We start from the raw sequence: 24,911 nt of genomic DNA, 5'->3' as shown, positions 1-24,911 counted from the left end.
TATTCTGTAATCTGAGTGAACGTGTGGGCTCATAATAGGAAATTGTATCTTGAAGATATTCAGGAGCAAGCCCATGTAGAGCTTTATATGTTAATAAAAAAATTTTGTAGTCAATGCGGAATTTAACAGGCAGCCAATGAAGTGATGATAAAACTGGGCTGATATGTTCAAATTTTCTAGTTTTAGTGAGGACCCTAGCTGCAGCATTTTGAACTAGTTGAAGTTTTCTTAAATTGCTGCTGGTGCATCCTGACAGTAGTGCGTTACAGTAGTCAAGCCTTGAAGTAATAAAGGCATGTACTAATGTTTCTGCGTCCTGAAGGGATAAGGCATTTCTAATCTTAGCAATATTGCGAAGATGTAAAAAAGCTGTCCTAGTGATACTACCTATGTGTTGATCAAATGATAAATCCGGGTCAATTATGACACCAAGATTTTTTGCTGCTGAACCAGGTTTAACTGGAAAGTTAGCTAGATTTAAAATTAAGTCTGATAATTTATTTCTTGTCACTTTTGGACCCAAAAGCAGGACCTCTGTTTTGTTGCTGTTTAGGAGGAGGAAGTTACGCAACATCCAGCCTTTCACGTCTTTTACACAGTCCTCTATTTTCTTTAATCTGTGTTTGTCATCGGGCTTGGCTGAAATATACAATTGTGTGTCGTCTGCGTAACAGTGAAAGTTAATGTCATGGTTTCTTATAACTGTGCCTAGCGGTAACATGTATAATGTAAATAATAATGGTCCTAAAATAGAGCCTTGTGGAATTCCAAATCTTACTTTAGAATAATTTGAATTTAGATTGTTTACTTTTACGAATTGATAACGTTCCGTTAAGTAAGATTTAAACCATAATAGGGCTGTCCCTGTGATTCCAACCATGTTTTCTAACCTTTCTATGAGAATATTGTGGTCTATTGTATCGAAGGCTGCGCTTAGGTCAAGAAGCACCAACAGGGATATGTGGCCTTGATCAGAGGCAAGAAGAAGATCATTTGTTATCTTGACTAGAGCTGTCTCTGTACTATGATGTTGCCTGAATCCAGATTGGAATTTTTCATATATATGATTCTTATGTAGATATGAACTAAGTTGTTGGGCCACAGCTTTTTCTAAGATCTTAGACAGAAATGGCAAATTAGAAATAGGCCTGTAATTAGACTTAGCAACATTTTATCCACCACTAGGGACATAATAGTAACCACCTAGCAACACCATACCAAAACCTTAGGATACTTTAGTATTTGCCAAACAACATCTACCCAAAATACCCTATCAACATCCTACCACCTGGTAATAACTGATCAACACCTTAGCAAGCACTTGGAATTCCATATCAACTTGTCTGCAGACACTTAGCAACCACATACCAACATTTTTGCAACCACCTAGGATAATATAGCAGCTGCCAACTACGGCTTAGCAACCATCTGGAAAACTTATTTACATTTTAGGAATAATTTCGGATACCATAGCTACTGCCAAGCAACAATTTTGCAACTATGAAACCATAGCAACTACCTTTCACTGAATTATTTATATCAGTGGTTCTCAAACGTTTTAGACCATCATTAGAAATTTGTCAGGAGACTGGACTTTGGCATTGACAGGAGTTTTTTTTACACATACACAGAATCATGTATGAGTACAGCTGGGTGATCGCAGACTATCACAAGGTGATTTCTCAAGTTTGAAGCCTGGAGGATTCTTCACAAGCATGCTGAAAAGCACAGGCACAGCTTGGTCATCAGTTTGTCACCAGTTCCATCTATAGCCAGTTTTTTTGTACACAGCCAAGTCCCGTCTGTTGCTGCTGCCAGTCTTTTCTCAGTCAAGTCTGTTCCCAATCCAGTCTAACACCAAATTTTTTAGGAGGGTTTTATATACATTGAGAATATACATTTATATACACTGAGAATTGAGGGAAGGACTAGGAGGAAGAAGAGCACTTAAAGGAGGGGTAAGGGTGATGAAGAAAGAGGGAGATAAAGACGGAAGGGGAAGGTAGAAGAGAGGGGAATGTGTGATAACCAAAGAAAGAGGGACAACAGGGACTGAAGGAGAAGATAGAGGAAGAAGAGGAGTTTAAGGGTAAAAGATATAATTTCTCATAGTTTCCCATTATCAAATCAAAACCCCCAAGTAACACCTAAACAGAAAATGTGCACCCCTGATTCTTCTTCTGTTCTGTTTTTTTTTTTTTTTTTTTGACATTGGCCTGCTTTACAAAAAATATTCTAATTTTAATTTTACTAAAAATTATAGAGTGAACACAAATAACTAGGCCTAAACTGAATGTTTTAAACACAATTGTGTAAACATAAAACACAAAAGTGTAAATTGTTCATATCTGTCCCTATCCTATTCTTACATCCAGTAGGAAACTGAAACTAGGCTTCCTTTACACTGTACTCCTACCACAGTTTGAGATATGCTGATTTCGGTCATTCATTCATTCATTCATTGGCTGTAACTGCTTATCCATTTCATGACTGCAGTGGGTCCGGATCCTACCCGGAATCATTGGAAACAAGGCAAGAACACACACTGGAGGGGGTAATTATTTATATATCCCTAAATTATTAATTTACATCTTAATTTGTTATTATCTTATTTTATAAATTGTGTTATTTGTGTTCTTTGTTTAATTTAGACATTTACACTGGATTTAATTATTATAATTTATTATTTACTCTGTATAAGGTAATGGTTTATTCTTATTTATAACATTTTCTATTCGTTTTGCAAATAATATTTTATGTATTTACTCGATACCGTTTTAAATGAGGTTCACCCTCAACGTACTCCCGATTTAAATAAAGGTTGACTGATTTAAAGATAGAATCACTTGCTGTGTTCTGACTTGGAGGGGTAAGCCAAACCCTATTTGTTTTTAACACACTTATGGGAATAACTTCTAGCCAATCCCAGGAAGTGTGGGCGCGGCGTTTCCGAAAAAGGCAGGGAAAAACCACGTCGAGTTCCGATTCAGGGTAGCTTTGGAAGATTTTGTCCGGAGGCATGTAAGACTGAGATACACAGCTTCTTTGAGCTGCTCCTAATTTCACTTATGCTTCGTACTTATCGATGAAAACGACTTCACATGGTAAGGACTGAGTGTTACTGTTACTATTTTCAAAGAGTGGATAGGCTTATGTCTTATTTTCCGACACAAAAGTAGTCTTATTTTGTTTAAATAAATAAATAAATAAAAATCAACTATGGTATAGAAAAAACATTAAGCAGGTAACATAGAGCTAAACAGTTACTATTCACATTACTATTGGGTGGCGTTTTTTAAAAAGTGATGATTTTTGTAGTCAAACAGAAAGTAGAGATATGGAGACAGACACGTCAAGTCACATCACAACAGCGTTTACAAAGCATAAAAATTGTGCTTAAAATGTGCACTGCACACAGGAAACACCACATATTTGTCACAATTATCCATGGGGGTTTTAATATTTAATTTAAATACATTTAATGTTGTTTTACTCATTGTTCAACAAATGTTTTTTGGGAGCTGAAGCACCAGCAAAACATTTACTCTGTTGAGCTGTTTTAATGTTTTATGACTATTAATGCATTGCAGGTGGATAAAATGCCATTTTTGTAAAATGTAAAACAGACTGTCTTCACCCCTAATATAGCAACAGAAGGATATTTGTGTAGTGCGAATGTAGCTGACTTCAAGGGGGCTTTCCCACAGAGCTGCAATTTATGAAACCACTTTGAATTCAGAGTGAACTGATGACCATTTAGAGTGAGGTCACTGAGTGATGTGTGGAGGGGCACATTCCTGAGAGCAACTTTGCTTGATCCGCTAGCAGCTGGACTTGTGGGAATTGTACATAATGTGTTATTTTAATCTCCAAATACCATTGGTTGGTTTGATTGAGTTTTAAGTATTTTTGTTTATATCCATTTCCAGTTGTGCTGAGAAAGAGGTTGTGTGTTATTAGTGATCGCATGTGATATCTATTCATAGCCTTCACTTCTGGAAAGCTTCTATGTTCTTAGAAGTTATTCTGAACATTTGTTTTTGAGACAATCAATGCCAAAATTGAATACTTTCCAGTGACGAGATTAATAATAACCTTGCAACAATGTTAACCAGATACATGCTGATGAAAATAAACACTTTTCTGTATATAAACACTGGAAATATTTGTTTACTCAAGAAACTCAAATAGCATTTGGACAATGCTCAAAGTGCCAGTAAAAAAAAAAAATATATATATATATATATATATATATATATATATATATATATAATCATAATATTTCCATATTTATAGATTTTCCAAATAAATTATTATCTTACTATCTAGGTACATTACCATTCCTCCTTAAAAAAAAGGTGGCGCTTCTGAATGTAAACACCTAGACAGCGAGCATATATCGGTCCACTGGCATAAAAAGGCTGGCACACCACTGACTGTAGACCACTGCTGGTCCACCATCGGACCACCCAGATTACTGTCCTGTACAGGATATAAATCATTTATAATCTCCTCAAACAGATTTTACATTCACAGAGACAGGGTTATTCTGGAAAACAAACTAATAAAAATATTACCAACAACTATGAGAGAGATAATAATGAGTATAAAACCTGATATAAAAAGATTATGCTGAAAATGTTGACATTGTGCTAGATTAAAATTATTTACTAATCTTATTTATAAAGAATAACAAAAGAACCTAATGAAGGGGGAAAAATTGAAATTGGACTGTGAATGGAAAAGTGCTAAAATGTGGCATTTTGTCTAAAATTCTGTTTAATCACCAGCGGTCCGCTCAGAAAACGCTGTGCAAAACACTAGTGTACCTCCAACTTTGCCCTAAGGAGACGGTCCGCCGTCTCCTTGCTATCAGGGCAACCAGACTTTAAGCTGACAAATGAAGGTGTGCTAAATCCATATAACTAATGCAGTGAGCTTAGCTTACATGTCAGCTGATTTACTAACTTACAAGCTTACTTGGCTAGCTTACATGTTGAAGTTGCCCTACATCAATGCAAGCTTTTATACTTGTACATTGGTGTGTCTGCATTGCTTTACAGGTACACTGACAAAGCGCTAAGTTTGAATCTCAGATTTCCTCTTCCACCCTATGTAGTGCACAAGGTCATAAAATGCTTTCTGCCATCAAAAATGCATGGTATGTCAGATAAACTATTTATATGGGGCTTTCACTTTCACATCTAGTAGTAGTAGATTTATGAACTGTGAAATGCACTATGTAGAGAGTAAAGCTCTATTTATATGCGGTACCAGGAAAAGAACTAATACGGCACTGGCACCATTGAAAGTAGTCTTTTTTTTTTTCTTCAGAGACTACTGTATTCTGTTTTCTATACTGTATACTGTATTCTTCCAAGTTAATCTTGTTAATCTGTTTAAGTTAATCTTGTACTATGAATTTTAGGACTGTCCCGAATACCATTTTTAGGGCTTTGGAGCTTCGGGCGGGATATTCTGTAAATATTTCAATATTCGGGAATTGGGTGGTGTGTATTTTTGTCATTAACAAAATCTGCTTCCTACCCCTGCTTTAATGACAAGGCGGCGGACATACAAGCCTACAGTTCCTTCAATGGTGATGGGAAACGTGAACTCTATTGCTAACAAGTCTGATGAACTGGCTGCCTTAGTAAGAAACCAGAAGCTATACAGAAAATGTAGCCTGCTATGCTTTATGGAGACATGGCTAACTAGCCAAATCCCCACTGCTAATGTTGAGCTGCCCGGCTTCAGTGTAGCTCGCTTGGACAGTAAACTTTCTGGCAAAAAGAAGGGAGGTGGAATGGTGATGTACATTAACAACAGATGGTGCAATCCCGGACATGTTACAGTGAAGGAGACTGTATGCTGTAAGGATGTGGAGTTATTGGCGGTCATTCTCTGACCATACTACATGCCGAGAGAATTCTCGCAAGCCATTGTGGTGTGTGTTTATGTTCCGCCGCGTGCTCTTCCGGACAGAGCATGTGACGTCATCCACTCAACAAACGCAAGGCTGCAAACTCAACACACTGATGCCTTTTCTGCGATCTCAGGCGACTTCAATCACATAACATTGGACTCATGTATGCAAACTTAAGGGATGCATACAGTGCCACGCCCCTCCCCCCGCTGGGGAAGTCAGACCACAACCTCATTCATCTACAGCCAGTGTTCAAGCCCAAAGTACAGAGGCTACCAGCCACCACACGCACCTTCAGGAAATGGACACCTGAAGCAGGTGAGGCTCTGAGAGACTGCTTCAGATCCACAGACTGGAGCGTGTTACAGAGTGGTGAGGACCTAGAGGAGGTCACACATTGCACTGCTGACTACCTGAACTTTTGTATGGACATAGTTGTTCCCACGAGAACTGTACACTGCTTTCCCAACAACAAGCCTTGGATAACCAGCAATGTCAAGGCCCTTCTCAATAGGAAGAAAATGGCATTTAGAGAGGGAGACATGGCAGCTGAAAGAGGCTAAGGAGGACTACAGAAGGAAGGTGGAACAGAGAACAACATGAGGGAGGTTTGGGATGGTATGAAGACCATCACTGACCTCAAAAAGAGCAACAGTTCTGTGGAGGGGGATCTGGACATGGCGAATCAGTTGAACCAGTTCTACTGCGAGTTTGACCGCCCTGATCCTGATCCAGATCCGATGACAGTGGTATGCCAGCCACCCCTTGCTGACTCAAACACTGCTCTTGTGTGCTTGCCTGACCAACCAACACCTCCTCCATCACACTCTGGGCGAGCCCCATCACAGGCTACAACACCCCTCCCCCACATGGTGTCAACGGCTGCAGTCTACAGCCATCAGTCTCCAGCCACCCAACTACCCCCCCGAGACAATCACCTCCCCCGCCCCTCCCCCTCTTCCCCCCATCGTAACGGCTGACCAGGTCAGAGGACAGCTGAGGAGACTGCGACCTGGTAAGGCTGCCGGGCCAGACAGACTGTGTCCAAGGCTGCTCAAGGCCTGTGCTGCTGAACTGGGAGAGCCACTGAAGCACATCTTCAACCTGAGTCTCTGTCTCGGACGAGTTCCAACACTGTGGAAGACACCATGTCTCACCCCTGTCCCTAAGAAGCCACACCCAAGTGAACTTAATGACTACAGGCCTGTGGCTCTAACATCACATGTGATGAAGACAATGGAGAGACTGGTCTTATGCATACTGAGACCCCGGGTATGCCATGCACTGGACACACTACAGTTTGCATACCAGGAGAAAGTGGGCGTGGAGGATGCCATCACTTATCTCCTACACAGGACACATTCACACCTGGACAAGGGGAACAGTGCTGTGAGAATCATGTTCTTTGATTTCTCAAGCGTTTTCCAGCACCATCCAACCTCTCAGACTGGGAGACAAGCTCCAACAGATGGGTATGGACACTCACCTGGTAACCTGGATTACAGATTATCTGTTAGAGCAGCCACAGTATGTGAGACTGAAGAACTGTCTCTCCAACACTGTGATCTGCAGCAAAGAAGCTCCACAGGGAACTGTGCTCTCACCAGTCCTGTTCACCCTGTACACATCTGACTTCTGCTACAACACTGAGTTGTGTCACATGCAGAAGTTTTCTGATGATACTGCGATTGTGGGGTGTATCAGGAATGAGCAGGAGGAGGAGTAGAGGAGCCTGGTGGAGGTCTTTGTGCAATGGTGCAAACTGAACCACCTCCAACTGAACACTTCAAAGACCAAGGAGATGGTGGTGGACTTCCGCAGGTCAAAGCCCGTCCTGCTACCAGTCACCATTGATGGGGTCGACGTGGAGGTGGTGGAAACCTGTAAGTATCTGGGCTTACACCTAGACAATAAACTGGACTGATCAGCCAACACTGAAACACTCTACAAGAAAGGGCAGAGTAGGCTGTACTTCCTGAGGAGGTTGGGGTCCTTAAATGTCTGCAGTAAGTTTTACCAAACTGTTGTTGCCAGTGTCCTCTTTTATGCTGTGGTATGCTAGGGAGGAAGCATAAAGAAGAGGGATGCTGGGCGACTAGACAGGCTGGTTAAGAAAGCTGGCTCTATAGTGGGGGCTGAACTGGAGTGCATCACTTCCATATCAGACAAGAGGACCCTGAACAAACTGATCAGCATCTTGGACAATGAGAGCCATCCACTCCACAGTACCATAACTAAGCAGAAGAGCTTGATCAGCTGGAGACTTCGCTCACTGCCAAGCTCAACTGACAGACTGAGGAAGTCATTTGTCCCCAGGGCTATTGAGCTGTTCAACGCTTCACTCAAGGGGAGAGGAGAGATGTACTTCTCTGCATAGTCTGTCTGCCCATCCACCTCCTCCATATTTGTACATGTGTACCTAATTGGACAATAGACAAGTCAACCACTGGACAAGTCAACCAACTCATCTACCTCATGTGTACTTTAACCTGACAGCTACTATAGTAGTTTTATACTTAATACAGGATCATTGCACTGAACTGCCTTGCCTTGCACAATTTATTTTAATACATCATCATCATCATCATCATTTTCTTCTCCGCTTCTCCATTTCAGGGTCGCGGTGGCAACAGGGCGAGCAAAGAAGCCCAGACGTCTCTGTCCCTTGCAACATCCACCAATTCCTCCTGGGGGATCCCAAGGCGTTCCCAGGACAGCCGGGAGATATAATCCCTCCAGCGTGTCCTGGGTCTACCCCGGGGCCTCCTTCCAGTTGGACGTGCCTGGTATACCTCCAGTGGGAGGCATCCTGATCAAATGCCCAAACCACCTCAACTGACTTCTCTCAATGCGAAGGAGCAGCGACTCTACTCCGAGCTCCTCCCTAGTCACTGAGCTCCTCACCCGATCACGGAGAGTACGCCCAGCGACCCGTCGGAGAAAGCTCATTTCGGCCGATTTTATCCGCGATCTTGTTCTTTCGGTCATTACCCAGAGCTCATGACCATAGGTGAGAGTGGGAACGTAGACTGACCGGTAAATTGAGAGCTTTGCTTTATGGCTCAGCTCTCTCTTCACCACAACGGTGCGGTACAGTGACCGCATTACTGCAGACGCTGCACCTATCCTACGGTCAATCTCACCATCCCTCTTCCCATCACTCGTGAACAAGAACCCGAGATATTTGAACTCCTTCACTTGGGGCAGATTCTCACCCCTTACCTGAAGGGAGCATGCCATCTGTTTCCGGGAGATAACCATGGCCTCAGACTTGGAGGTGCTGATCCGCATACCGACCGCTTCACACTCGGCTGCAAACTGCTCAAGTGAACGCTGGAGGCCTCCGTGCGAAGAAGCCAGAAGAACAACATCGTCCGCAAAAAGCAGAGATGCCACCTCCCGAGATCCTCGACGGAAGCCCTCCTGCCCCAGGCTACGCTGCGCCACCCTGTCCATGAATATCAGGAACAGGAGTGGAGATAAGGCACAGCCCTGACGGAGTCCAATGCCCACACTGAACAAGCCTGACTTACTACCAAGGATGCGAACACAACTCAAACTCTGAGAGTACAAGGACCGTACGGCTCGCCGGAGCAACCCTGGCACCCCATACTCCTGGAGCACCTCCCACAGAATCTCTCGGGGAACACGTTCATATGCCTTCTCCAAATACACAAAGCATGTGTAGAGTGGAGTAGCAAATTCCCACGCCCCCTCAATCATCTGTGCAAAAGTAAAGAGTTGGTCCATAGTTCCACGGCCAGGACGAAATCCGCATTGTTCCTCCAAAATCCTAGGTTTGACTATCGGACAGATTCTCCTTTCCAGCACCTTGGCATAGACTTTCCCCGGGAGGCTGAGAAGTGTAATGCCACGATAATTGGCACACTTTCTCCGGTCCCCTTTTTTGAAAATAGGAACCACCACCCCGGTTTGCCAATCCAAAGGCACCGTTCCCGAGGTCCATGAGATATTGTATAGGCATGTCATCCAAGACAGCCCCATAGTATCGAGTGCCTTCAGTAACTCTGGGCGAATCTCATCCACTCCTGGAGCTTTGCCACTGCGAAGCTTTTTCACCACCTCAGTGACTTCAGCCAAGGAAATGGAATCTGACCCCCCAGACACGCCCAACAATACGCTCAGTCGAGTTCAGAGTTTCACCATCCTTGCTGAGCACAGCTTGGACAGTGTCCCCCCTTCCCCTCCTGAGCTGTCGGAGTGTTTTCCAGAACCTCTTTGAGGCCGCCCGGAAGTCATTCTCCATGGCCTCTCCAAACTCCTCCCATGCTCTGGATTTTGCTTCAGCAACTGCCACAGCTGCAGCCTTTTTCGTCTGCCGGTACCCATCCGCAGAATCGGAAGTTCCCCGAGCTAGCCAATCTCGAAAAGCCTCCTTCTTCTGCTTGACAGCTTCCCTCACCCCTGGTGTCCACCAACGGGTTCTTGGGTTGCCGCCATAACAGGCACCGACAAGCTTTTGACCACAGCTACATGCAGCCGCTTCCATGATGGAGGTCCGGAACAGTGTCCATTCAGACTCCATTCCCCCTACCTCCTCCGGAACATGTGAGAAGTTCTCTCGGAGGTGAGAGTTGAAATCCATCCGGACAGAGTCATCTGCCAGCTTTTCCCAGCACACCCTCACAATACGTTTGGGTTTACCAGGTCTGTCCGGCAGCTTTCCCCGCCATCGGATCCAACTCACCACCAGATGGTGATCAGTTGACAGCTCAGCCCCTCTCTTTACCCGAGTGTCCAAAACATACGGCCTCAGGTCAGAAGACACAACCACAAAGTCGATCATTGACCTTTGGCCCAGAGTGCTCTGGTACCAAGTACACTTATGAGCAATCTTGTGTTCGAACATGGTGTTCGTTATGGACAAACCATGGCTAGCACAGAAGTCCAACAACATCACACCACTCGGGTTTAGATCAGGCAGTCCGTTCCTCCCAATCACTCCTCTCCAGGTTTTCCAGTCATTGCCAACGTGAGCATTGAAGTCCCCCAGCAAAACAACAGAGTCAGTGCATGGAATCCCCTCTAGAACTCCAGTCACTGCCTCCAAGAAGGCCGAATACTCTGAGCTGCTGTTCGGTGCATACGCACACACAACAGTCAAAGTTTTCCTCTCTGCAAGCTGGAGCCGCATTGAAGCGACCCTCTCGTTTACTGGGACAAACTCCAGCTGTACAGGCGCCAGCCGGGGACTTGTGAGTATCTCCACACCTGCCCGGCGCCTCTCACCCTGTGCAACTCCTGAGTAAGAGAGAGACCAACCCCTATCTAGGAGTTTGGTTCCAGAGCCTACACTGTGTGTAGAGGTGAGCCCAACTATATCTAGCTGGTATCTCTCAACCTCACGCACCAGCTCTGGCTCTTTCCCCCCCAGTGAGGTTATGTTCCACGTACCAAGAACCAGTTTCCACTGACAAGTTCCACGACGCCAGGGGCCCCCTTGCCCCCGCTCTGTGCCCGATGGGCATTGCACCGCACCCCTACTCTGGATCTTGCAGGTGGTGAGCCTACATGATCCTCCCACGTTGCCATTTCGGGCTGAGCCCGGCCGGGTTACGTGGTCTGCCCAGCCACCAGGCGCTCGCCGTCGGACACTACCCCCAGGCCTGGCTCCAGGGGTAGGTCCCGGTAACCCTTTCCCGGGCAGGGTACACTGAATTTTAATGTGTGTACTCATAGGAATGCTTTTGGATCATGTTTGTCTGGATCTTCACTCCAGACCTGTTCGCCATGGGAGACCCTACTGGGAGCTAACAGCTCCCAACGACATAGCCCTGGAGGTCATGAGACCACACAAGCCCTTCCGCCACGACAAGGCCCTGATCCAGGAAGGGTTATTTTAATACATTTATTTCTTATTCTGATACTGCACTGATATTGCACATTCCATACCCTTTGCACTATCCACACTTTTTCAACTTTTAAAACTATATACTGCACTCAAGAGATCATCCTCAGCTGCTCACTGTATCACAGATTCTTGCCAGGCTATTTGATCATTCTTAAGCACACTATGTTAACTTTTTGGTATTTTATTTTTTGATATTTTGATATATGACTCAGCCTACATAGTATATTGAAGTACTATGTCGATTTTGATATTTGTTTTAGGGTTTTTTTTGTGTGTGTGTGTGTGTGTTTTTAAATATATATATATATATATATATATATATATATATATATATATATATATATATATATATATATATATTAGTCCATTGCTGTTAGTGATTGTTCTATGTGATGTCTGTAAGCTACTGAGACCTTGAATTTCCCCTGGGGATCAATAAAGTATCTATCTATCTATCTGTCTGTCTGTCTATCTGTCTATCTATCTTAGCTCTCAAAAAATACAGTTTAAATGAGTACTTTAAGAGTTCCTCACAGCCTCATTCCACTGGTGTTTACCAAGTGTGTGTGTAAATGGTTCTGGCTACCTTGCATGCAGCAGAACTCAAGTCGGTTTCCCATCTTTCAATCTTGGGCTTCAATATACACCATCCGAAGGACTGTTTAGTTCCCATCTTGTATTTGGGATTAAAAACTCAGTGCTATTCCACGCCATATGCACAGATACATGTACATTGGTTTTCAAGGACTTCCTTTCTCCGATTTGCTGTGGATATTTGGTTCTTCTCAAGACCTGTCCCTATTTCCTTGGGCTGATGACAGCTTGTTTTTGGTACTCTTGACCTGCTACAGTTAAGGGATACTCAGTGTTGAGTTCAACCCTTGTGTATGTCATTGCCCAAGGTGACAGCAGTGTCTAAGATTCTCTGCAATGTTGGAGATACCCTGTGGTTCTTGACACAGGCAACTCTCTGGTGTGGTGTGTGTTTGAAGTATGTGCTGATGATAGATGTGTTTCCAATGGCAGCATGTTCCATGGTTCATTAGCATCATGCCTTCATGACAAGCATACATACCTCCTCAAACTGCTGGCAAAGTTTCTGGCTCTGAAACAGTTAGTTCCTCCTTTTGTGGCCATCATATCCTGGTCCTGACCAACAGCACAACAGTATCTTTATGGGGATAAAAGCATGCTTGACAATGACTGGTTATATAGGTTATTTTCCAGGTGGGCACTCATAGATCATGATTGTAATTGGTCTGTCAGTCATCTGCCAGACATGGTGCACTTGGTGCTTCCATTGTCAGGCATTGAGAGTGCATGTCCCTTAGTAAAATATAAGCGATACAGGGTCATGTGAGTAATCTTACATTTTGGTTCATTTGGGATATATTTTTAGTTTTTCTATCAAGCAATATCATACAGTAGGGATAAATATATAAGGAAACTGACCATCATTGCTGATGTCTAACATTTCATCATCACTTTCTGTACATTGATATTTTTGTGTTGAGTTGAAATGTAAAGTAATAAATATGTATTAAATGTTTAAATTATTAGAATTATTTTACCAACTCTATAGGCATAACAAACGTTTTTCTATAGTCGCTGTAAAATTATTAAAATACTTGTCATTATTATTAGCACCATAAAATTCTGGAATGTGAAAATTGTTAATTTAAATTCTAAACACTTTTGCTTTGGTGATGTATGTGAATATTGGTAGAAGTCCAATATAATTCTGCAGTTATTCAAAATTAAGAAGCTTATATTATGTAGGAAAATTTCACTGAAAATTGTTGATCATAATATTCCAATCAATTTGGCAGATGGAGAGTGAGGCCTATGGAATGAAGTAATCACCCTTCAAGAGAAAATATTTTGGGAGACAGGTTGCTACCATGATGCCTTCATCATTTTATGAAAACAGAAGCACTTTGTCAGAAAATCAGTCCGTTGCCTTCTGCTTCTCAAACAGCAGACCCCCTTTCAAACATAGCACCAACCTAACCATCACCTCAGCTTATTTTTCAGCAGTATTCACTATTCTGGGCCTCGGCTCCAACCTGTTTGCCTTTTTGGTGCTGTTGAAGGCTTTCTATCACAACAAAAGTCAATCCCGTTCCTCGTTCCTGCTCTTTCTCTGTGGACTGGTGGTGACCGACTTCATGGGCTTGCTTGTCACTGGCTCCATTGTGATCTCCTTCCATGTCACACACTTCAACTGGATGTTGCTGGATCCAAATTGCCACTTCTGCAACTTCATGGGCATGTCCATGGTTTTCTACGGACTGAGCCCATTGCTTCTAGGGGCAACAATGGCTGTGGAGCGCTTTGTGGGCATTAACCTTCCCTTTATTCGCTCTGCTAATGTTTCCAAGAGCAGAGCCTGCTATATGGTGGCAGGGGTTTGGGTCATAGCCGGATTTATTGGCTTGCTACCACTGCTGGGCTTAGGACGTTACCACATCCAGCTCCCTGGCTCCTGGTGCTTCCTCAACATCAGCCACATGCCTCTGGACAAGGCCTTCAGCCTCATCTTCTCTCTGGTGGGTTTGACATCTTTGGCAGTGTCCTTTTTCCTAAACACAGTCAGTGTAATTACTCTACTGAAGGTCTGTTGTGGACAAAACTCTGCCCAGCGAAAGAGACAATATGAAGTGGAGATGATGGTGCAACTCATCCTGATCATGGTCATTGCCACAATCTGCTGGTGCCCTCTATTTGTGAGTACATATACTGTGCACTATACATAGTACATGGCCTAAAGAAAAACATTTCTTTATAGCTTATATACACTTTAACTTCTGTGATTTGCAGTTACACATTAACGTTCGTGTCGTGGAATAAGTAATAGACTCACCCATATGTAACAAAAATTCTGGTGACGCACAATATATCGGTGGCCAATATATTATTTGCAGATAGATTTTTTTAGTTATTGTTATTGGTCCGATATTGGAATTTTAGCCGATATTACACCAATAACTTGGTGCCTTTTTGCTAGCGCATATGCACTGATGCCTGTATATACACAACTCTGTCTGCTATGTGGACGTTTTTCACAGTTTCTGCAGAGAACATTTTCTGGGAATAAATTTCTCCATTGTGAAAACTAATTTAAAATATCAGCGACGATCAGTACACGCGCACACACAGGTAGCAGTCTAAACACACACAGAGAATAGCTTAAACAACAGAAAGATACACTCAACCGCCACATGAAACAAATGAAAATAGATATAGAGTCATTCAACACCTGAATTTATTACTTAAACACGATGATAAACGATTACACACATTTGCTCAAAATAATCAAATTATAGATCAAATGATCGGTTATTAATATCCATCGGCTACTCCAAAGTGCTAATTATCGGTTATCATATGGGCCCAACATTTTCAAAATCGGTGCATCCCTAAAAAATTCTAGTAATAATATAGCCAGAGGCCAAAATCAATTGTTTATATTAGAGTATTACTTATTCGAGTACATTGCAACACAAATGACATCAAGGGTAAAGTGCCTTAGTACATAACGCATATAATGCAAATAACTTTAAGAAAAAAATAGAGGTAGTTCAAATAAATACACAAACAAATCTCCTGAAATTCTGGAAGCCTTCAGAATCCTATACATCTAATGATTTAACATCAGATGTAAAATCTCTGAACTTGAACAGTTCTTTTTAATTAACCCTCCCACCAGACTGGGGTCAAGCTATCTGCACTTTGGAAATTGACGGTCAAGCCATCCGCGCTTCAAATTTGAATGCACGTATTCAGTATAAATGCACGAGAAAATTATACAGTGAGGTCCCTCTGTTTAATGACAGCAAAATGTAATCTGTATTTCTACATGTCCACCAGGATTACCATTCAAAGCCAAACAAGTGTTTATAGAAAAGTAAAAAATATGTAAATATATGAAATAATCAATGCATGTTTTGCCTCTTTAAAGTGATTTATAACGAAATATATTCATAATGACTTGTTAATTTTAGTCCATTTTAGCATTGCGTGCATTTATTGATGTAGTAACAGAGACATCGCTGCTCAAACGTGGATTTCAGATTCTCTATCTGTCCCAAAGCGGATGTGGTGTTCTCAGCAATGAAAAACTGTAATGACGCGCCTATACGTGCATTCGGATTTGAAGCGCGGATGGTTTGACCGTCAATTTCCAAAGTGCGGATAGCTTGACCCCAGTCCCACCGGCGGGATAAATCTGAACTTGCGCCAAAACACTTACGCAACTCAGCAAGTTTTTATCCTAAATACATAATAAACATTCCCCCAGAAACCTTAAATGGTCTACTTTTCAAAAATATGGATGTTGAAAAGAAATGTAGTTTTACCTGTTTGTTATAGAAATGTAAGTAAAAAGAGGCACGTCTATCTCTGAGATTCAGACCACAACCCTTGATGGCCCACCCATTCATTTTCATGTGATAATAGCATGATAATCCTGCCGCTCTTATTGGAGGATTACGATGTGTGAAAACGCTCACTTTAGTCATATAAACAAATGCACATGGCTGTGTTTTCACACTGAGTGCGGAGCTGTGAGACGGCACATTCACGCGTTTCAGCTGCCTGAGGAGGAACGACTTAATTTTATGGTGAGTAAGTGATATTTATTTGACTATTTTTTCTGCAGCACATATGGCGCTGTTAGCTTCGACGCTAGTTCAGCGGTATATTCTAATGAAGGAATTTGTGAAGCTGACGGCCAGTGTTTTATAAATGTTCAAAGGCACAGAGCTCACCTGATAGAGGGGAAATGTGGCTTGTAGTAAAGTTTGGATGCTCTCTTCGTCTGAAGCTCATGTTTATTCCAAGTTTATTCCAAGGCTCTGTTGTTCCAAGTAGTCTGTTTCTTTGCTAAATATATATATGCCATCGTTTGCAAATGTCTCACGGATGTCGTATGGGCTAATGGGCCATTATCTTTGACAGTGGGGAGGGGGTTTCTCAACTGTGTTTTACTCATGAATAGTCAATGTGTGAGCCAAAGTTATAGGTTTTTGGAAAGTCCATGTTTAGAGTTCATTTAAACCAAAAACAGACAAATGACATACATATTTCTCTCACATTATTGTTGCTGGGTTTGTGCTGGATATCAGCATGTGTAGATTTTTGGGAACAGACTTTTTTAGGTAGGTGAAATTTGTCAGCTCACCTCAGATGTGTCTGAAAGGCCTCAGATTCCAGGGGATTAAATGATCCTTAATCAAATTAAATGAACTAACTTATAACTAACATATAACTAACATATACTTATCAGAGGTAGCCACACAAACTCTGAGTAGAAAAAACTGTATTAGGTTTAAACAGTTCTGGAGTTAATGTGTGTGGGAGCAGATGTTTTCATAGAAGCAACTGTCAGAAAACACCCATTCAGGTTATCAGCTTCAACTCATTCTTATGTACATAATCATCGTACACCCAAAAAATAATTATATAGCTACAATCATCAAAAGTCCACACGTTCAACACAATATAGCACAACATTAAAAAAGTTATTGCAAAGTTACTTGTTCAGTCCCACCAGCTTCTCAGCTTATCCAAAGAAAAGGATCCTGGCAGGTCATGTGACTGGTTCTTGGTTGGCTAGAGTTTTCTTTTGAGACCCAGACCAACAGCCAAACATTCATAGAAACTTTTTATCTCCTGTGTAGGCCTATATGTAGTAGAAGGCCTATACACAGAGACTATTAGGATATTTAATTTAGCAGTCTTGAATTATTTTCAATAATTTTTACTTCTGAAGGGTTTAAAAATAAAGGCCTAACAACAACGAGATGGGCACAAGAAAAGAGTGTAGTTGTGTTTAGGAAAACACTCTCTTGCATGTCTACCTGACTTTATCTTTATGTATAATCTAGGGCAGACAGTTCACCTGGGGAAGATTTAATCAGAAAAATCAGAATTGTCAGAAGAATTTCTTCCCAAAGTCTACCTGAATTTCACTGGCATTGCTCTTCTCTCCATGTGGAATTAGTGGTCCTAAAATGGTACAATTATGGAAGCTTTACCCTGACCAATCACAAAGCTAACATAGATCCCTATCCAAGAGATTCTGTGGGAGGTGCTGCGGGAGCATGGTGAGCCATATGGTCCTTATACTCTCTGAGTTTTAGTTGTGTTCACATCCTCGGCAGTAAGTCAAGCTTGTTCAATGTGGGCAATGTGGGCTTTGGGCTCAGGGCTGTGCCTTGTCTCCACTTTTCTTATATTCATGGACAGGGTGGTGAGGTGTAGCCTGGGACAGGATGGTTAGTATACATTCCACACAAACACTTTTAAAGATATGTGTTCATTTTTGTTAATAATTTTATTAAAAACTGGGAAATTGTATTTTTTTTCATTACAGTTATTTCTTGTTTTATTGTAATGTTGATATATTTTAAATAGTAATTTAGGGTAAATTTACCCATTAAGCCCACCAAAGTCTGTTTTCAGATTTAGTAGATATTGACCTGATTTTTAATGATCTGTTGGGAAAATACCAGATTTATCTGTCATTAGAAAACATAGGCATTAGTTTGTGTACATTTATAATATAAGATAAAGATATTTTGTGTGGCGCAGCAGGTAGTGTCTCTATCACACAGCTCCAGGGTCCTAGCGTTGTGGGTTTGAGCCCTGCTCCGGGTCTGTGAGGAGTTTGGTCTGCGAGGAGTTTAGTGTCTCTGCGTGGGTTTCCTCCAGTTGCTCCGATTTCCTCCCACAGTCCAAAAAGACAAGTTGGTAGGTTGATTTGAGACTCAAAAGTCTCCATAGGTGTGAGTGTGTCACCCTGTGAAGGACTGGCGCCCCCTCCAGGGTGTGTTCCGCCTTGCACCCAATGAGGCTTGCAAGGCTCCAGACCCACTGCCACCTCAAACTGGATAAGTGCTTACAGACAATGAATGAATTAATTAATGAATGAAAGATATTATATGAAACATATCAAGTCTGATATATAATATATATTATATATGAATATATAAACATATGAAATTATATATTGTCTTTACGTCAATTCACCCATTAGTAATCCTCACGTTGGTGTAAAGAAAACATCAGTTCAAAATAAAGTACAACAATAAATAAATAATTAAAAAATGTTCCCTGTGGATCTCCGCTATGGCCATGTAACTTGGGCTTTCAGCTTTAACGACACGTCAGTCAAGACCAATCGGGCAATGCTCAACCAAGGACGCGAGGAAGCAACTAAGCTTCAGCGCCTAATAGATGTGCACTGCAAGAGACAACACAGAGAGTTTTATATGACAACAGCAATCAGCATAAACAACAATCAAAACAATAAATACATTTTCAAAGCTTAGATGCCTTTCACTGTTTGCCCTTTCTCTACTGAGACCATTTAAACACAGGAGGGGACTGAGGGAGTTGCCCTCACTCTACAGCAAATCGGGGAAAGCTCTCTCCTTCCAATATATCTGGCTTTAAAGGGGAAGAGTACTGAGTTAGAAACAAGACTAAATATCAGAATAAATCTAGGTGAGTCTTTGAAGATTCCAAATGAAGATTTCAAAGAATATTCCAAATTAAATTTAGAAAAGTGCCCAAATGTTTTGTTGTTTTGATCATATTTTGATCACTAAAGATTCATTTCAAGAACATTCACAATAAACATAAAATTAATTTTCAGTAACATTACTTCATAAAATTGCCTTTAGTTTATTCACTGCCTCAAGATTTGGGTATATAGTTCCAGACGGAAAAGGGAAAAAATGCCTGTATTGTTAAGCATGTCTTAAACCAGCATGAAGAAGAATCGTGATAAAATTGAGGTCATGATCCAGCAAAAAAAAAATGTTATAATGTGTTATATTTGTTATTTTGCCATATCGCCTACCCCTACATCACAGTGAGAGAAGAAGAATGCAGTTAAAGTAAGCGGATATAGTGAAGAAGAGTTAACTCAAAAAAACCCATTCTGTAAGCATCTGAGTGTCCAGTTGCTGTTGGCAAATTATTCAAAGAGTTGAAACACTTTGAGTTGACTCAGTTTAATGTACGTAAAGCTATTGTCTAGAAAGTTTGTAAGAAATAAAACCTCTCAAATACCCTAATCTCTGAACATACATGACTAAAGTTAGACTAAATATTTCTGAAACTTAATTGACTAAAACTAGACTAAACTTTGTTTAGTTTCTTTTGACAATAACAAACAAAAAGTAAAATTAATGAAATTACTAAAACCTGACTACAGCTTATACAGTAGACTACAGAGTATCAGTTGCCAAAATTATCACAGCATTATATTTCATTTGGAGTCCAAGTGTATTACAGAAAATAAGAGATGAAAATATAAACAAATTGTGAATTTGGGCTACTCTGTCTTGTCTTAGGCCATTCAATTTAGGAGCAGGCAATGCTCAGGAAATGCAAGTCAAGTGGCATTCCTGTGTTGGGTACTGATAAAGAATGTTTGAAAGAATCACAGGAAGTCCCTCTCTCCAAGTCTACAGACTCACAATTCTCACACTGCATGCACAGTCCATACTTTATTAAAGATATTGTTGTAAACAGGAGGGGTAATTCCAGTCATAATGTTTTAAGCAGTTCTAATATTCTAAATAGTTCACTGTGAAAGTGAAACTTAATAAAGATTTATAAAGATAATTTATAAAGAGGTTTTCCTTGCATCGACTAATCTTGTCTTTCTTGGACGGATATACATTATGAAGATTGTTTTGTCCAATGTCTGTCTTCGAATGGCCACCGTAAATCAAATATGTGACCCCTGGATTTATATCCTTTCAGGAGTCTAGACTGAGGCGAGTAGTTACTCAAGCCTAACTCAGATAAACAGCATTAACCTCTCACCTAACAGTCCTAAACAAACTGTGATTAACTGCATTAATTTATTTGCACATCTCCATAATATTCTTGATTCAGAATGGCTCCATGCTAGGCCATAGTGTACTGTAGTAGCTTTATGGTGTCTTGGTTGAGTTTCTAAGTGAAATTATATTTACCCATCACTTTTTTATAACCACTCAAACCCTGCAAACATGGCTTGCATTCATCACAAATGTAAAACAATTAGGGGTGCACAAATATAGGAATTCTGTGCAGATGTCAGTGTTTTTCATGCATAGCCAGTCCATGTTGATACTGATGCTGGAATATTACTTGTAAAAAAATTGGGATTAGACACACATGGTTTAGCATTAGAGAAGTTTTCTTCACTCTATATATGCACTTTTTTTTGCGTGTCAAAAACTTGGGTCCAGTGCTGAAAAGTTTTAATTACAATAATGACTTCCTGACGCCAATAGAATTCCATATTCTATTCTAACAAGTATAATTGTATATTATTTGATGGGTCTTCAAGATGTGGTTGATAGAGATTTAACTTGGCACAGGAGCTAGTTGGATTCAAATGCTAAAACCTAAATGCAAACACAAAGTGCAATGCTGTCTTAGGAGCTTTCACCAGTAATTCCAATTAATTGTGTAAGGCAATATCACATTGTGTGATGCAGACATTTTTTATCATATAGTGGATAATGTTGCTGTCTTTTTGATTTTATCTCTCTCTCCCCCTTGTTTCTTATACTCTGTCTTAATTTTTCTCTTTTCACTGTCTTGATTCTTTTTTGTCTTCTTCATCTTTTTCTTCAATACCACGTTCAATTTATTTCACTTTGTAATACACAATTCTCTATCAATTTCTCTGTAACTTTTTTCTGTCCTTTATATATTCCCCCCAATTTTTCTATATGCAGGTGTTTATCGCACAGACTGTGTTTTTGGTGGAAAAGCTCCATGTACCACACTTGTTGCTCTGGATTCGTTTTGCCACATGGAACCAGATCCTGGACCCCTGGGTCTACATCCTTTTCCGGCGTTCCATACTGAAGCGTATATACCCTCGCATGGACTGGTCCCGTGGCTCCATCTCCAGTCTCTCCATCTCAGTCGGCCCGCTTACAAGAATAGGCTCTCTTGAGGGTACAGGCAGGGGGGCAGAACCAGAATTCAATGGACAAAACTGCAAATAGCTCAAGCAAGAAAATTCTGCTCTGCCAGTGTGGAACACTCCTCCAAATCTATAATTATTTCTACGGCTATTATTACTCAGGATCTTTATTTTGACATGTATATACTATAATGTCACTTTTAACCATTTAAAGAACCACGTGATAACAAAATCAGCATCTGCATGCTGAAAACTGCATGTGCTACAAGCTAATAAATTTTCAGGTATTTGTGACTGCCTCTGCCAGACTGTAAAAAGCATATTCTGACAGTGGCATTATTTTGCAGTATTATGGTACCATTTCATGTCTTTCATTTAATACTATAGTTACTTAATAATTTTGTAGTTAATTTTATTATTTTCCCATTTATTATGAGATGCTTTTGTTCATTTCTTTAAATCAGCACTGTGTTAATAAAATAGTTAACTTGATGAAATGTATGCATTAAATAAGAAGGGCAGCATCAGGAAGGGCATATGGCATAAAAACTTTGCCAGATCGACGGTGTGGATCGTGGTTGATTTACTGTGCCAACCCTGGACAGGAGCAGCTGAAAGAGGAAGAAAGGAATATATATGCATGTTCCATTCACATACATGCTTAATTATATCATTTTTTAATAGATTTGCTATATCACTACTGTAACCTGTGAATGTTGAATTTGTCTACATTTAAACAGTTAGGAGATTGTGGGTGCTGAGGACTTCTGACATCGTTGCTGCACTGAATAATTCACAAGCACACAAGCCAAACATTTGAAGGCGCTTCATATCAATGTCTTTGTTTACATGTGTTTTTTATTGTGTGACTGTGTTTTACAGAAAATATGGAGGGCAGGACTAATAAATGCAGAAATGAAAAAAGGAGCACAAAACTTTTGTTCATAATATATAACACTGGTCTCAGAGTTTTTCATGTTCATTTTATTTAAATAATAAATACTAGATGATCTACCACCAAAGAACAAAGAAAACCAAGAACTTAAGAAATTAGAAATGATTAAAAACTAAGCAAAGAAACAAGAGAACTGAGGGAAAATGGCAGCAGAGGAATAAGAAAACGCCTCCCTTCGTTTTGCTGCTTTATGGTAGTGGTAGGGTGAGCTGTGGCTCAATATCGTTTAAAGCAACAGGTGTTGAAAAAGCCTGTTCTGAATACAGCTGTTTAGATGATGTGAAAAGGCTGCTTATGATGCTTGGTCCTTGTGTTATCTTGACCAAAGCATGCTACTGACATTTTGTCATCTGCAAATCTTATAAATCTGTATCTAAGGGATACAGAAAATGCTCATATTACCTGGTCCATAAATCTGTCAAATTAATGTCAGAGAAAATATATGTCACATGTTAGAACTTAAATGTTCATGAAAACTGGCAAATAAATACTAGTATAGTAGTTAAATATTTAGGAATGTTTATGTCAGCTGTCATGAAAGTACAAAAGTAAAGTTAAATCATTCATTTGAATGCTTATTATATATAGTATTGGGATTTACATATTTATTTTGGAACATTCTTCCACCCTTCTCTTAAATTATACAGCAAAGATAAAACTAGTTTACTGTGTGGCCAAGGCAGTTTCTCCAGTTTATTCATTACATGTGTTTAATAAAGCTTCACAAATTCTGCAGGTGGTCCCAGGTCACACGTTGTTTCCCATGTATTCCATGACTTAACACTCTCCACATACCCTTTGGAAAAATAGCAAAGTACAAAAACTTAAATCCAAGCCCCTCTCTGCGAAACAAGCTGTCAGTTCGCCCTGCATTGCATGACATTGTTTAGCCTTACAGGTAAACACAGTCAGAATAAATGGTCTTTCGCTGTCCTATATTTATTCCCTGTATAAATACAGCCTGAACCCATTGTATTGCCCTTGAGGAACTCTTGTTTGATCAGCTTTCAGAAACCTTTGTATACTTTCAGATATAAAACTTAGACAGCTCAATGGTATGCTGGAAATTTCCACTTTTTTCCCACGTTTTGCTTCAAAACAAAAATGTAAACATTTTTCTAAGAAATCTTTAAATCTACAATATAAAAGAAATATTGTGTTTTAAAAAATGCCTACACTTGGTGGAAGCAAGATTCTCCACAATGGAATTGTCTTAATTTCTTCTTCATTTTTATGACTTTAAATTGGTTCATCACTGTTATGGGCCCCTAACCCTAACCCTAACTCCAGGCCCCTGGAGCTGTGTGACTGCGACACTACCTGCTGCGTCACCGTGCCGCCCCGGTTCCTACCAGATTTTACTTTAGAAAACAAAAATTTAAATCATTAATCAGTAACAATGGTTAACTATACATACAAAAATAAATATAAATTAGATATTTTATAAAAAACAATAAGCACGATTATAATACAACATGGACTTTGATATATAGATTAATTATTTTAAAAAAGAATTTTAAACGTTAAGCTCACATGACGTGTTTTCGACACTCCCGTGGGAGCTGAAGCTAAAACTCGCTTCACCCTGGAACATTTATGACGATATTCTTGGTTGTTATACACATTTATTGTGGTGTACATTTTTTGTTTTTATAGGTCTTAATTTGTGGTGATTCGTTGTGATAAACCTGGAATTTCGTTTGTACATAAATGTTACCTCAGCTCCTTGTTCAAGCAGAACACAGCAATTATAATAAAACTTTATTACAAGAAATCCGCTGTAGAGTAGACTGTCCCATTTCGGTTTAGCCTTCAAGTGATACTCAACAGCCTTCAAAGGACAGACCTCCGTAGACCGCGTCCTTCGAAGGATGTAGCCCCTGAATTGAGACACAGCTACACTACATCGTGTCGCATACTAGACTTTGCCTACTTACTAGTATGGGAGTATTTAATTTCAGACGCTTTATCCCCCCTCGCGTTCTAGTAAAGTTTCCGGGTACAGTCCGAGCCAGCTCATTTAAGAATGGCGCGGGAAATGTTCTGAGTTTCTCCTGCACGTGCTGTACATGTTTTCCGCTGTGCGCTGCATATGTGAATGACAGTTCCGGGACATCTCTGGACCCGATACTCCGGAGAGCCACTAGACAGTTCATGTGTGAGAGGCTAGTGAGAGTGAGCATTTGCAGCTCCCCCATTAGTAAGATAATCTGCAGAA

At 40.6% G+C, this 24,911-nt stretch overlaps 1 protein-coding gene across 2 annotated transcripts; it reads left to right on the top strand.

Moving 5' to 3' along the window:
* The first annotated feature begins 3,002 nt into the window (after positions 1-3,002).
* On the top strand, positions 3,003-22,661 carry tbxa2r (thromboxane A2 receptor). 2 transcript variants are annotated; one of them, XM_066647441.1, is made up of 4 exons: positions 3,003-3,104; positions 13,628-14,347; positions 14,441-14,524; positions 21,545-22,661. In XM_066647441.1, exons 2-4 carry the CDS (start codon positions 13,700-13,702, stop codon positions 21,818-21,820), a joined length of 1,008 nt encoding a protein of 335 aa, XP_066503538.1. In that variant the 5' UTR covers positions 3,003-3,104; positions 13,628-13,699; the 3' UTR covers positions 21,821-22,661. The 2 variants fall into 2 exon arrangements, with proteins under 2 accessions (XP_066503538.1, XP_066503537.1); XM_066647440.1 differs by having other exon boundaries at positions 13,628-14,524.
* Positions 22,662-24,911: the final 2,250 nt, after the last annotated feature.

The sequence above is a fragment of the Hoplias malabaricus genome, chromosome 16, assembly GCF_029633855.1.
Source record: "Hoplias malabaricus isolate fHopMal1 chromosome 16, fHopMal1.hap1, whole genome shotgun sequence".
In the NCBI taxonomy this organism is placed as follows: domain Eukaryota; kingdom Metazoa; phylum Chordata; class Actinopteri; order Characiformes; family Erythrinidae; genus Hoplias; species Hoplias malabaricus.
The sequence above is the reverse complement of the archived record's forward strand: the minus strand, read 5'-3'. Positions and strand labels throughout refer to the sequence as shown.